This window comes from Sceloporus undulatus, chromosome 2, assembly GCF_019175285.1.
Source record: "Sceloporus undulatus isolate JIND9_A2432 ecotype Alabama chromosome 2, SceUnd_v1.1, whole genome shotgun sequence".
NCBI classification, from domain to species: Eukaryota; Metazoa; Chordata; class Lepidosauria; order Squamata; family Phrynosomatidae; genus Sceloporus; species Sceloporus undulatus.
This window is the reverse complement of record NC_056523.1, coordinates 161,769,722-161,783,717: the sequence shown is the minus strand read 5'-3', so window position 1 is coordinate 161,783,717 and position 13,996 is coordinate 161,769,722. Positions and strand designations below refer to the sequence as shown.

Here is a 13,996-nt window from a genome sequence, read left to right as displayed (position 1 = left end):
CAGCCCTTGGGCCTCGAAGTGCCAAGCCTCCAATCTCTGATCATCACTAAGCTAAGCCACAGCATCTTAGTGTGCTTTAGATGTGCTTTAATCATTTAATGCCTAAATTAGCCCATGTCGATAAACTCTCAGACTCTTCCCCAAGGTGCAACCTGTAGGCATGGTGTCCCGTCCAATTAAAGCATCCCCCCCTCCATCCTTGGGGCTCCCCTGGGTCCCTGGAACAAAGCGGCTCCCTATGCCTTGGCTGTTGGGATGCTGCTGGCCAATAAGCAGGAGGGCGGGCTGGGAAGGAGGGGGGACATCTGTCCACTCCAGGGCCGGTTCAAAACGCTGGAGGGAAGAGGAGGAGGAAGGAGAAGGAAGGAAGGAAGGAAGGAAGGAGGAAGGAGGAGGGGTCTCCCCTGTCCTTCCCTCCGCTGCTGTTGGAAGAGGGAGCCACTTGCCAGCCAAGAGCCCCAGCAGCCCCTTCTCTCCTCCCCGCTCTGGCTGGGCCAAGCCAAGGCCCCAGTCCTTCCTGGCGGGAGAGGCCCTGTCCTCCTGGCCCTCCTCCTCTCCTCCTCCTGGCCTGCCATGATCCCTGGGCCCAGGCCTCCGACTGCAGCTGGAAAGGCAGGTGAGCAGCTGGAAGGGGAAGGGAGGGGAGGGGGAGGGAGCCAGAGCAAGAGGAAGCCCAAGAGGAGCAGGAACATTGCCCCTCCGCGCGCACACAACACACACACACACACACACGTGTCCTCCTTTTCCCGGACACGTCCTCCATTCGGCTTCCTGTCTCGGGGGACCTTCCCAAAGTCCCTCCGTTCTGAGAACGGCTAAAAAGAAGCAGGGGTGCCCTTTCGTGGTGCCAGCAGCAGCAGCGTTAGGGACTCGGGTTCGAATCCCGGCTCAGCTGTGGAAACCCATTGGGTGGCCTTGGGACAAGTAGTACACACTCTCTCAGCTTCGGAGGGTGGCCAGGGCAAAAACCTCCCTCTCAAGACCCTGGCCAAGAAAACCTCCATGAGAGGGAACGACTCGAAAAGGCACCAACAATAACCACAAAAGAAGCGTGGCTTTGCGTTCCTGGCAGCGTTTGGAGCTTTTGTGGCTCCTGTCCTCCGTTTTTTTCGTGAAGGTCTCCCATTTGGAGGCGCCGCAGCGTAACCAGAGGTCCTCCTTCCAGGATAGGTCCTATGTCTAGGAGGAATTCCAAAATGCCCTCCATTGTAGCGGACAAGCAGGATTTACATTGATATATTGTAGTCTTGAGCTTGTCTTTGGTCGTGTCCTCCATTTTTTCTGGACGTCCTCCATTTCCCTGTGCCTTGTCCTCCTTGCGGTGAGGACCCCTGCTCACCTTGGATACATATGCTATCCTAGCCTTGGATTACAGAAATACCCAGGTGGCTTCTTGTTGTTGTTCTGTGCCTTCCAGTCATTTCCAACTTATGGCAAACCTATCCTGGGGTTTCGTTCAGATTCGTCAGAGGAGTTGGCCATGGCTTCCTCTGAGGCTGAGAGAGTGTGACTGGCCAAGGCCACCCAAGTCGGTTTCATGGCTGAGCCAAGATCCAAACCTAAGTCTCCAGAGTCCTAGTCCAAGACTCAAACCACTAGGCACACCGCTTTAAATGCCTGGCTCAATTGAAGCAACCTAGGAATTGTAGGTTTTTGTGAGACATTTAGGCTGCATCCATACTGGAAAAATAACCTTGTTTGCACCGCTTTAATACCTTTGTGGCTCAAGCTATGGAATCTGGGGTTGGAGTTTGTGTGGGGCCACTCTGGGCCCCAACAAACTCCAACTCCCAGAATTCCATAGCCTTGAGCCAAAAGAGTTAAAGCGGTGCCAAACAGGGTTATGTCTTCATGTGGATACAGTAATCTTCCTTTTGTTTGTTGTTATTATTCCTCAAGTCATTTCCATTTCAATCATGGGGTTTTCTTGGCAAGTTGTTCAGAGGGGGTTTGTCATTGCCAGCCTCTGTGGTTGAGAGTGTGTGACTTGCCCAAGGTCCCCCAGTGAGTTCACATCATGGCTAAATGATCGTTCAGCTCAGCCATAGTAAGTAGATTTATGGCTAGAATACATAAGTATTCATTCTGCTTTTACATGCCACCTGGTGTGGCTCACAAGGGTGGCTTACGCACAGTAAAATAACATAGCTTTTAAAAATTAAATCAAACACAACGAAAAGACAGCGTTTTTTGAAACCACAAATTAAACAATATAAAAACAATTTTAAAATAAAAAAGTTAAAACTAGAGTACCCCCCACCCATCGTAAGAAGGTTTCCTGCAAGCAATTACCCATAAATAGCCTGCTCAAGTTCATCAATTGAATTGAGTCAGTGTGGTGTGGATCGTGGACTATAAATCTGAAGACCAGTTCAAATCCCTGCGCAGCCATGGAAACCATTGGTAACCGGGCAAGTCACACTCTCTCAGCCTCAGAAGAAAGCAAAGACAACCCTCACTGAAGAATCTGGTGAAGAAAACCCTCTTATGGACCTGTGGTTGCCATAAGTCAGAAGTAACAGGGACGTAGCCAAGGGGGGGGGTTCTTGGGGTCCGGACCCCTTCCGTTAGATAAAATCGATGGTGCGTGCTGCTGCACCGCCATGCCCAGCCCCATTATAATGGTGCACTAGTCTGGACCAGGGATGTAGCCAAAGAGGGGGGGTTTCTGGGGTCTGGCCCCCCCTTCCATTAGAAAAATGAATGGTGCGTGCTGCTGCACCACCATGCCCAAGCCCCATTATAATGGTGGCACTTAGTCTGCTCCCCCCCCTTTCCTAAATCCTGGCTACGTCCCTGTCTGGACCCCTTTCCCAAAATTCTGGCTACATCTCTTGAAGTGACTCGGAGGCACACAGCAACAAACACGATGGAAACCTGGGAGTTATTACACTGCCATAAAAGTTAAATTACAACAAAATAAATGGTACGGCCCACAAGCCAAATAAAATGCTGAGTAGGCTAGCCACTTTTAGTTCAAGTCACTTTGCTTGGGAGACATCAAATTTTGTGTTTAACTTTCCCATCAAAACCAGTGCTTCATTTAGTTCGATTTTGCCCTAATTATTATTACGCTTGACAAATACAGTAACTGCTATTTTTTTGAAGTGAATTGAATGAATCTAAATTTTATATACCAGCTTTGTGCTGTATTTTTACATATCTGGTAAATTTAAGGATCCAGTCATCATGGCAAAGTTACTTTTAAATCCCATTAGTTGTAGTAGAAGGAATTTACTATTTTCTTGATAATGACCAGATTTTTTGCAATAATTAAATGTGTGTTCTATCTACACAAATAAACTTAAAATATCATTAAACTGAAGTACATACCTGAATACTAAACCATTTAATTTAAAAACACTGAAACTCACGTTTTCATCTGAAAAGGCCTTATGCATTTGTTGGCAAAGTAAAAATGTCTAGATTCACATCTGTATTCTGACGCATGTAGCTGGTGATATTATTAACTGTTTTCACTTGTAACGATTAGATGCATATTTAATGTTTTCTTCCAAGTTTAAGGCTTATCTGTAGTTTATCTCCTTTGACCCAAAGGCTGCAAGTACACTGTAGAAATAATCCAGGTTGACACCACTTTAACTGCCATGGCTCAGTGCTATGGAATCCTGGGATTTGTAGTTTGATTTGGCACCAGCAACAGAGAAGGCTAAATGTCTCACAAAACTATAATTCCCAGAATTCAATAGCACTGAACCAGAGCAGTTAAAGTGGTGTCAACCTGGATTACTTCTGCAGTGCAGATGCAGCCAAAGACTATCTTTATAACTGGGCAATCCATTTACTCCATGCTGGCTATAGCTCCATGCCCTGGCAGTTGGTGGCTCCCATGTCGGTGGGGTTGTGAATCCACTTTGGGATTTACTCTGAACTAGCCTAATTTGATGGAGGCCAACCTTATCTGGAGAGTACAGTTCAGCATTTTGTTTGATAGCGTATTTCAAGCTTGGGATTCACCAAGCTTGGGATTCACCAAGCTTGGGATTCACCAGCCAGTACTAGACGCTTTCATTCTTCATAAACATTCAGACTAATTTCATGCTCCCTATGAGACCTGATTAAGTCTCTATATGCATCCCTGAGCAGGCAATTGGCTCTGCCATGGGACAAAAACCCTGGACAATCCCAATATCTGCATACTTAGATAGGGGAGTACAACTCAAGATGAGTCTTGGACCTTTTACTGCTTTAGGCAAAGAACAAGATGGTGTCTCTCCCATTTCATGTTGTGGTGCAAAGAGGTATGGTATGTGCCTGGGATCTACCCTGACTTGCCTCCTCTTCCTAGTGCAGTGGTACAGTAGGGCTGCCTGCCACCAAGCCTTTCACTGGAGATTGAATCCTTCTCAGGGGATGTAAGGGTTCAATACCTTCCCTCTCTCTCCTATGGCTATTGGGAACACAGAATAATTCTTATAGGGTTCCTGGTAGTCCTGGCCATGGAGATGTGTGACCAGAACTTCCCCTTCATTCTCCCTTGGCCTTAAGGAATAAATCAGGCTTTAAAAAAGTGAACTCTTTAAAAAAAATTAAATAGGAAAATTGCATAGTAAGAGGTAACTGAAGTTATACAAGAAAAATCAACTGGTTTAAAACACACCAACTTTGAAGTACATTTCCCCTTAGTTACAAAAAAAAAAAAAAGCACAGGTTTAACAGGTGTGTGTGTGTGTGTGTGTGTGTGTATTAGAATACACTCCAACTCCACCTGTTGCCATCCTGGCCTTCCAGTTCCTTTCCTAAAGAACTGAAAACCTAACACATCTAATTAGACAGTCCCTGGTTTTCTACAATCTTTGCTTGGAAATTCATTCCCTCGCTCAGACCTAAGCATTTAGTACCTGTTTACCCTACTAGCCCCTCTTTCGCCTCTTACCTACCCCCGGAAGCCTCTCCTCTTTTCCCTTTCTCCCATTCCATTGGATAACAGAAACATGTGGATGTCAGAACTAAATGGGTCTCTCTACCTTCTCACATTCCCATTGCCTAGTTACTTAGGCTGACCATGCGTACTGTTTTAATATAAATGTCAATTTGTCCGATTTTCAAGAAAAACACCTTGTTATGTTGCAAAAATGGCTTGAAGATCTCTGTTTGCAATTGTAGTTGTCAAAATAAATGTGTCATAGAGCATGAGAAATAATAATAATAATAATAACAATAACAATAATTTGTATTCCGCTTTTCCACAAAGGAATCAAAGCGGATTCCAACAGTATAAATAAAACAACAGAACAATTTAAAATTTCCTTTAAAAAAAACCCAAACCCGAGCCCTCCCCCCCAATCATAAAAACAGTGATAAACCCCTAAAAAAAGATTAAACATCAAAAAATTTAAAACTGTTTAATAGGAATACACTAAAATTTCAGGCAGATTAGTGCTAGAAATGAGTCTTCCTCTAGAGGAGGGGGGAACAGGGGTGATGGTATCAATAGAGGGGGAGGCAAGGCTATTGGATCTAATGGATCTAACATAGTCTGGAAAGGCCTGCCGGAAGAGATCCGTCTTAATAGCCTTTTTAAATGCTTCCAAGGTGGTAATATGGCGGATCTTGTCCGGCAGGTCGTTCCAGAGCCTGGGGGCGGCTAATGAGAAGGTCTTCTGGGTCACCGCTGAAAGTCTGGTCTTCTTATGTTGTAGCAGATTCTTCCCAGAGGACCGAAGTGTGTGGGGAGGATTATATGGAAGTAGGCGCTCCCATAAGTAGTCAGGATCCAAGCCATGTAGGGCTTTAAAGGTTAGAACCAACACCTTGTACCTTGCCCAGAAGCTGATAGGCAGCCAGTGGAGAGATTTTAGTACCGGTGTGTAATATGGGCAGTTCTGGATGTGCCCGTGACCAGCCTGACTGCCATATTTTGTAGCAATAGAAGTTTCCGAATTTGGCACAAGGGTAGCCCCATTTAGAGCGTGTTACAGAAGTTGAGTCGAGAGGTTACCAGTGCATGTACTCCTGTTTCAGGGTCTTCCCACTTCAGGAAGGGGCGCAGTTGGCGTATTAGCCGAAGCTGATAGCAAGTGCTCCTGACTGTCGCATCCACCTGAGCCGTCAGTTGGAGTGATGATTCCAGGAGCACCCCCAAGCTGTGGACAGAGTCCTTCAGGGGAAGTGTGACCCCATCCAGAACTGGCTGGCATTACTCCATTACCAGATTAGGGGTCCCTATTACAAGTACCTCAGTCTTACCTGGATTCAATTTGAGTTTGCTTTCCCTCATCCAGTCCATTACTGCATTAAGACAGGCATTCAGAGGAGAGATACCATCCTTAGTCACTGCATCAATCTGAGACATAGAGAAATATATTTGGATATCATCAGCATACTGATAACACCCTGCCCCATGTCTCCAAATGATCTCACATTCATGTAAATGTTGAGCAGCACTGGGGACAGAACTGCGCCTTGAGGGACACTCAACTTGAGCTTCCTCTTGGCCAAACAACTGTCCCCAAGCGACAACATCTGGAATCTGCCCAAGAGGTAGGACCGGAACCACTGCAAAGCAGTGCCTCTGATACCCAGCTCTCCCAGGCGTTCCAGAAGGTTACAGTGGTCAATCGTATCGAAGGCTGCGAGAGATTCAGGAGCACCAGCAGGGTCACACTGGATGCCCAGACAGAGATCATCGACTAAAGCGACCATGGCTGTCTCAACTCCATAACCCATCCTAAATGGATCTAGAAAATCCATTTCTTCCAAGACTGCTTGGAGTTGAAGGGCGACTGCCCTCTTGATTACCTTGCCTAAAAATGGTAAAAGCGAAACTGGCCTGTAATTGTTTTTGTCCAGGGGGTCAAAGGAAGGCTTTTTTTAGAAGTGGTTTAACCACTCCCTCTTTGAGGCAAGATGGAAGACAGCCTTCCCTGAAAGATGCATTAATTATGTTTTTTAGCAGCAGCTTGATGGTATCCCCCCCCCCCCCCCCGGACAGCCAGCCAAGACAGGCAAGGATCGAATGAGCAGGTTGTCTTTTTCGTACTGCGAAGGAGTTTGTCCACATCCTTGGTACTCACCGACTCAAATTGATCCAGAATAACAGTATAGGCAGAGGCACTGGATACCACTTCTGTCGCCTCTGTTGTAAGGCCAGCATCCAAATCGGCTCTTATATGAGAGATTTTGGCTGCGAAGTAGTCATTAAAAGCATCACAGCAAGCTTTTGTAGGTACTAATAAAGAGTTCAAGGTGGGGGGCATTTGAGTCAAGTCCCTTACCATCCTGAATAGCTCTGCTGGATGAGACTTCACAGACGCAATAGATGCAGAATAGAAAGACGTCTTAGCTGCATCTATTGCCACTCCATAGGATTTAAGAAAAACCCTATGGCATGTCTTATCAGGCATGAGTCGATATTTCTGCCAGCGACACTCTAGCCATTGTTCAGCCCACTTCATAATTTTGAGATCTTGAGTATACCACGAATTGCAATTAGAAGCAGGTTGGAAAGGGCACAGAGCTATAGTGTCTATAGCTCTGGTAAGATCGTTGTTCCAGGTTTTAAGCAGAGATTCAACAGAATCGCTGGAATTACCAACCATCAAACCCTCTAGGGCCTCTTGGAACCTAATAGGTTCCATTTGCCTTCAAGGGCGGACCATTTTAATGGGTCCTCCACCCCAGTGGGGGAGAATAGTGACCTTGAGCCCGGCCTTGACCAGGAAGTGATCCATCCATGACAAAGTGGAGATATTAATTACCTCTGCCTACGGATATGACTGCTCCATACAGAAGACCACATCGAGAGTATGACCTGCACAATGTGTGGGCTCAGAGACTATCTGGGAAAGGCCCATGTTTGTCATGGTGTTCATGAACTCCCAAGCTGCACCAGATAAGTTCGTTAAACTGGCCTCGAGGGGGATGTTGAAGTCACCCAGGACTAAAAGTCTAGGCAACTCCAACAGCAGCTCCGATATCAGGAGTTGAAAGACCAACATTTGCTGTGTAAAATTACTTCATTGGCAAAATATTCATTGTACAATTGTGGTGAAATCCAGTCTCCCTCTATGTCTACTTACATTTTTTTGTAAGAGTTCAGTTACTGAAGAATAATATTGAGCGTATTTTAATGTAATAAAAATTTTGTTATCATAAATACGAAATATTTTCTACACTCTTTGTCACGCTTTTGACATCCCAATGTCCCATTTTTATCTCAAGGAAATATGGTCATCCTATAGGAAACAAAACCCTGTGGATGGCAGAGCCAGTCAGCTCTCTCCACTTTCACATCTCCCATTGACTAACACAAATCCTAAACCTTATTCATTTGCCCTGATTTAACATTTCCTGTAGCCTGGTTGAAGAAGTCTTTCAGGGTCATTGCACATGTCTAGAAGTCAACTGGACATTTCAATGGTTCTTTTTTCAACAGTAGTGATGATGTGGTTAGGGATATTGGGTTCCCCTGGGGTTCTGGACATGGCAGTTCTAACAGAACTGAAATCTCATTAGATCTGCCTTTCTCTGCCTCCTTCTTCTCCCTTCATATCCCACTTATCCTGGTTTTTCACCCTGTTGCCTTCCAGTGGATTGAGGTGGGAGCCCCACTCTCGAGCTGTGGAACAGGTCCACCTCCGCTGCACTGAGGGCTTCCTGGAATGGATGTACCCAGCACGAGCCCTCCGTGTTATCCTGGAGCCCAACCTCTCCAACGCCCAACACACCACCATATGCATCAAGCCATCCAACAACTTTCAAGGGGCCAACATTTATGTGGAGCGAGACGGACAGCTGCACCTGTTGGTGAGTGACACTGAGGAACCCCGCCTGCATCATGTGTCCTGCTTCAGCACCCCTGCCCCTCACCGGGTGGCCCTCTTCCTACAGGCCAGCCCCCAGAAGGACATCAGTCGCAAGACCGCCAGTTTCCAATATGAGTTATTCAGCAACCAGAGTGCCACCGGTCCAGACCTCCAGAAAATGGCCCTTGTAGAAGGTAAGCCCTGGGAAAGGAAGTGCCTCATTACATCTTTAATGTTGTTGAATATCATATTATGTTGATATTTTGCTAATATGTAATCCTTGGTCTTCAAAGCAGCTTACTTTATGAAAAGCTACATTCTGACTTTGCACCAGAATGACATTGATGTTGGTGCCAATCTGGCCCATGATGGGAAGGTTGTTCTGTAACCAGGGTGCCACAACACGAAAGGCTCTATGCATAGCATGCTGGAGGAAGCTACAGCTGACATAACTATCAAAGTTATGGGTAGCAAAGGCTGTGGACATTAGGTGACCTATCTTCCAGGTCTGCTTGGGAGACCAGTGAAACAGGAATTGGGAAACATTTTGCATGTTCAAGATGTGGCAGAAATATAACTATACAATTCTTGGAGTTCTGCTGTACAAAGCTTCTTTATATATTTATTGTGCTTGAGCCAGATGTTCTTGACTCCTCAGACTTTCAGGGCAGCTCATTAAACCAGGCTGTCTGCATTCAATCTATTCAAGAGTCCACTTGACCCCTCAAGAGGCTTTAATCTTCTGTTTGATATCTTTGCTCTCCAGCCATGTGCCACCCTTGTAACAACATGGAACTTCTCATGGCCATTTGCAGCAGCGATTTTGGTGAGTAAACCATTTTAAAGGTACTCAGGACCAGCTCTACCAACAGGCAGGATTAATCAGGTGCTTTGGGCAGCTGATCTTAGGTGTCTTGAAACAGGAGTGAATCGTTATTTACTTTATTATTGTATTGTTACTGCCAGGAAGGAGGATTTATGATTATACGAGTTTTTGCCTCCTAGCCTTTGGGTGCTATGCACTAAGACATGATGAAGCACCATTTGCTTTGTTAATTCAGGCAGCGGCATTTCTTGGGACAGCCATGGATATACTAACAGCTTAAATCCCATTTACTTGTAGATGATGGGAACATTAAGAATATTCATCATTTTTATATGCTTGGTGAAAAGGGGTATGTCAACACTTGGGAAAGCCTATTGAGAAAAGAGACAGTGGCTAGATTCTTCACATTTCACAACCTCTTCTGGGAAAATTATTTTGCCCATAATTACATGAGAATTATTTTCCTGCACATAAGATGTGTTTTCTGCAGAGGAAAACAGATTTATGTGGAAGAACCACACATTATTTCTGTGCAAAATGTTCCAAAAGTCAACCAAAGTGTGAGCATTGGTTGAAACTGTACCAAAACTCTTGTAACTCTGGGAGCAGAGAAAATACTGCTGACATTATTCATTCTAATATGCAAAGAGCAAGTAAACCAAGATTCACAACCGTAGTCGATGGATAAATAAACTCACTAGCTATACAGTAGTTACATAACTACGAGAGCTACTGTCTTAGGCCATAAGCCATAAGAAATCAGCCTGTTCTGATTTCTATAGCTAAGCTACAGCTAGCTAGTTGTTTCTTTTCACAGAGGTGATCAGCTCCCCTGTATTAACCTGATGAAGTTAACTGTGTCTCAAGCAAGGCACGCTCCTCTTTGCTAGGCCCACACATACAAGCAAGAGACTGACAGATGTGGTGCTGAAGGACATACAATGGGGGGCATTTATGTTTAAAGCACCAACAGACCAGAAGAAATAGCTCTTTGAGTGGACTCTATTTATGGTTTGACATCCTTGTCCTGAGTTCACCATTCCCTATCATCAAGAGGTTCTGGGGTGGGGTTTTTTTTTTGGAGGGGGGATTGTGTGTGAGGCTGGGGTAAGATAAAATAGCTACTAATGAAAGTGTAAATGACCCTCAAAGTGAATTGGAGCTTTATGGGTTTCTGAAGAGGGTGGTCTTCAGTCACTCGACCAGGGAGACCAAGGACTGTGCCAAAGCAATTCAGAGCAAGATGAACAAGAGCATTACAGCCTGTCAATAGACTTGACTGCATCTGGTATAAAATGCTACACAAAGCCAGGTGGGGGATGGAAGGGGGAAAAGAGCAGGGAACATCTGTTATGCTAAAAGGCTAGCGTCTCCAGGAAATTGGATTAGCCAAGGAAGTTCCTGAAATCTTCCAAAAGAAGTTCTTTGTGCCCTTGACATGAGTGGGATAATTATCCCCAAAGGGGAAGACTTAAACTGATGCCTTATTCTGCATGAAAACTATTTGATTTTGGGGGAAGTGCTACAAATGAAAATTTGGAAAGGGCCTTCTAGCCAATCATGTTTGTGACAATTAGACTTAATTCAGCTGTAGCTTTTTAAAAAACAAAAACAAAATGAAAGAGTATCTGACAGGAAGAATCAAATACAGTACATACTTGCAGTAATCATCTGAATGATTTAGACTTCAGGTTTTGATTTAGTTTCTAAATCAGTGAGGAATTCACTACTTTATATGCTCACTAGGGCTGATGGGAGTTGCATCCCATAATATCTGGAGGGCCACCTGTTTCCCATCCATTTGAGTACATCATTACAAATAGGATGAAGCTAGATGTGTATGTGATGTACTATTCTAAACCCCTCAAACCATCTGAGATGGCAGTATGAAAAATTCCCCTCCAAAGAGTCACACATTTCTGCTTATCTCTCATAGCTTGCTGCTATCAGTCAGGCTTAACCTATACGTTTCAACAGAATTCTGAGTCTGGAACTCCCAGTGGGATTGTCTTCTGCACAAAGGGAATAGGAGTAGAAACTGATGGTTTCTTTTGATGCAAGCAATTGATGACTTCTTCATCAGCCAAAGATGTTAAAAATCATAGAGGAGAAAAGTGGTGATGATGTTAGAGTCCCAGGCCAACAAAGATAAAACTCTTTCATTGGACTACGATTTGAGACTACAATTTGGCACATTTTGCCTGTTTTTGTTGTTGTGTGCCTTCAAGTTGTATCCGACTTATAGCGACCCTAAGGCAATACCTATACATCACCTAAAAGTTTTGCCAAATGTAACAGTACAGAGATGCCTTGAGAAATTCAATATTTTCTGCCTAAGAAAGGAGCAGATAGCTTCACACAGGACAGAAGAAACCTGAATCTGAAGAAAGCTACCTTTCTGTTGTTAATGGGAGTTGAAATAGTATTACCTGTAGTTTTTTGTGGGTTTGAGGGGCTATGGGGCTGTGTTCTGGAAGATTTCTCTGAAGAAGCCAGCCACAGCTGCTGGTGAAACATCAGGAATAAATTCTTCTAGAACACGGACTCATAGCCCGAAAAACCCACAAAAAACTATGGATGCCAGCTGTGAAAGCCTTCGACTCGCAGTATTACCTGTCTTTTAGTCCTCACATGGCCAACAGTGGGAGTGGCCTCTGCCTGCATTGAAATCCTTTTGTGCCATCTTAACTGACAACTTCTCAGACAGAATGTAGACTTGTGACTCTAACAGCATCACTATTTCTCTTTTCTATGATTTTTAACATCAAGAAGCTTTGAAAGTTTCCATAGTGCATTATATTCTTTGAGGTTGGCCTGAAAGAGCACCAGCTCCAATTTGTTGATTTTGCATTTTGTTGTATTATGTTGCACAACCAACATGGTTACACCTGAATATTTTTTATAGTGGTGAGAGGATCAATCCAAAATGTTACACATGATTCAGAGAATCACATCTCCCAGGTTGACGTCAATGTACAGCAGGTCTACAGGCAGAAAAACCGTATCTTTCAGCAAGATAAACTGACTGGAGAGTGGAGAGGGACCATCAAAACCTTGCTGCAGTGTAAGGTGAAGAAAGGCACAGGAGACTTCCTCTTCACAGGCAATGAACACTTTGGTGAAGCTTGGTTGGGCTGTGCTCCAAGATTTAAAGACTTTAGTGCTGTATATCAAAGAGCCAGAGAGAAAGGAGCAAACCCCTGCGAGTTTCATTTTGACTGATGAAGCAGTAACAAGGAAATGGATTTCAGAATTTATTTTCATTTTTATTTTTTGGTATAGAAGAAATGTACTGATAATGAGATTTGGTACAGGTGGAATGTTTACATGTTATGTGTTCAAGCCAGCTACTAAAGGGCAGGTTTGCATCAGGAAGCCTTTGTCAGAGATTCAAATCTTGGGTAAGCTACCTTCTTCTCACCACATTTCCAAATCTGTAAAAAAAGGAACAGTAGTGACCTACCTCACAGGGCTGTTGTGAGGACAAACAATAAAGAATATAAAGCACCTTGCAAGTTAAATAATAAATACTAAGTGACAATTATCATGCCTCTACATTTGCAAGAACATATTCTGAATTTCAGATAGAAAATACTGGACCTTCGTGGAATATACAATATAAAGAGTATTTTTAGTATTTATATACTAAATATAAAAGTATTTAAAAGGACTAAAAATAAGGAGAGTCTTTATGGTTGTAGTGATCAGAGCACTGGAACAGGGCTCTGGGAAAATAAAGTTCAAATCCCTGCCACAGCTGCAAAATTCATTGGGTTACCTCAGAACAATTGTGTTGTCTCAGAAAGAAGCTGTGAGGATAAAAATGGGGGAATGGAGAGCTACTTATGCATCATCAGCTCATTGGTGCAAAAGCAAAATCTAAATGAAGCTAATAAATAATTAAGTCCAAGTAGTACTTCAGTCTGTGTGTGTGTGTGTGTGTGTAATATGTACATGGCTGGAGATGTGAAACTTCCAAATCTTCTCTAATAAAGCAAGTACAGTGGATCCTTGTTATACGCTGGGGTTTGGTTCCAAGATCCCCCGTGTATAACAAAATCCGTGTATGCTCAAGTCCCATTAAGTATAATGACATACCAAAATGGTGTCCCTAATAAAAAATGGAACATCAAGGTAAATGTATACTTTTCTGGAACATTTTCAAACCGTGTATGCTTAAATCCATGTATAAAAAATCTGTGTATAAGAAGGGCTGACTGTATCTCTTTGCATATGCAAAGCTGTCTTCACTTAACTAAAATGAAGTGCTTGCGTGGGTGTTGTCTTTAGCCTTCACAGAGGCTTTTGCTCAAATTGATATTTCCCCACAGACACAACACTGCAGTACAGATTCGCCTGCAACATCTCATGGGCTTCTGTGTCCAGGAAAAGGAAAACCCAT

At 43.9% G+C, this 13,996-nt stretch overlaps 1 protein-coding gene across 2 annotated transcripts; it reads left to right on the top strand.

The window, feature by feature from the left end:
- The first annotated feature begins 528 nt into the window (after nucleotides 1-528).
- Nucleotides 529-13,127, top strand: LOC121922750 (meteorin-like protein). Of its 2 annotated transcripts, XM_042452524.1 has the most exons (5): nucleotides 529-616; nucleotides 8,553-8,769; nucleotides 8,854-8,962; nucleotides 9,535-9,594; nucleotides 12,500-13,127. In XM_042452524.1, exons 2-5 carry the CDS (start codon nucleotides 8,629-8,631, stop codon nucleotides 12,814-12,816), a joined length of 627 nt encoding a protein of 208 aa, XP_042308458.1. In that variant the 5' UTR covers nucleotides 529-616; nucleotides 8,553-8,628; the 3' UTR covers nucleotides 12,817-13,127. The 2 variants fall into 2 exon arrangements, with proteins under 2 accessions (XP_042308458.1, XP_042308457.1); XM_042452523.1 differs by having other exon boundaries at nucleotides 8,553-8,962.
- Nucleotides 13,128-13,996: the final 869 nt, after the last annotated feature.

Bases quoted from the DNA above. Each gene is read 5' to 3' on its own strand.
- LOC121922750 (XM_042452523.1), top strand. From the start codon at position 8,629: ATGTACCCAGCACGAGCCCTCCGTGTTATCCTGGAGCCCAACCTCTCC. The intron at 8,963-9,534 runs GTAAGCCCTGGG...TTTGCTCTCCAG, and splicing joins GAAAATGGCCCTTGTAGAAG to CCATGTGCCACCCTTGTAAC. The intron at 9,595-12,499 runs GTGAGTAAACCA...TATTTTTTATAG, and splicing joins CATTTGCAGCAGCGATTTTG to TGGTGAGAGGATCAATCCAA.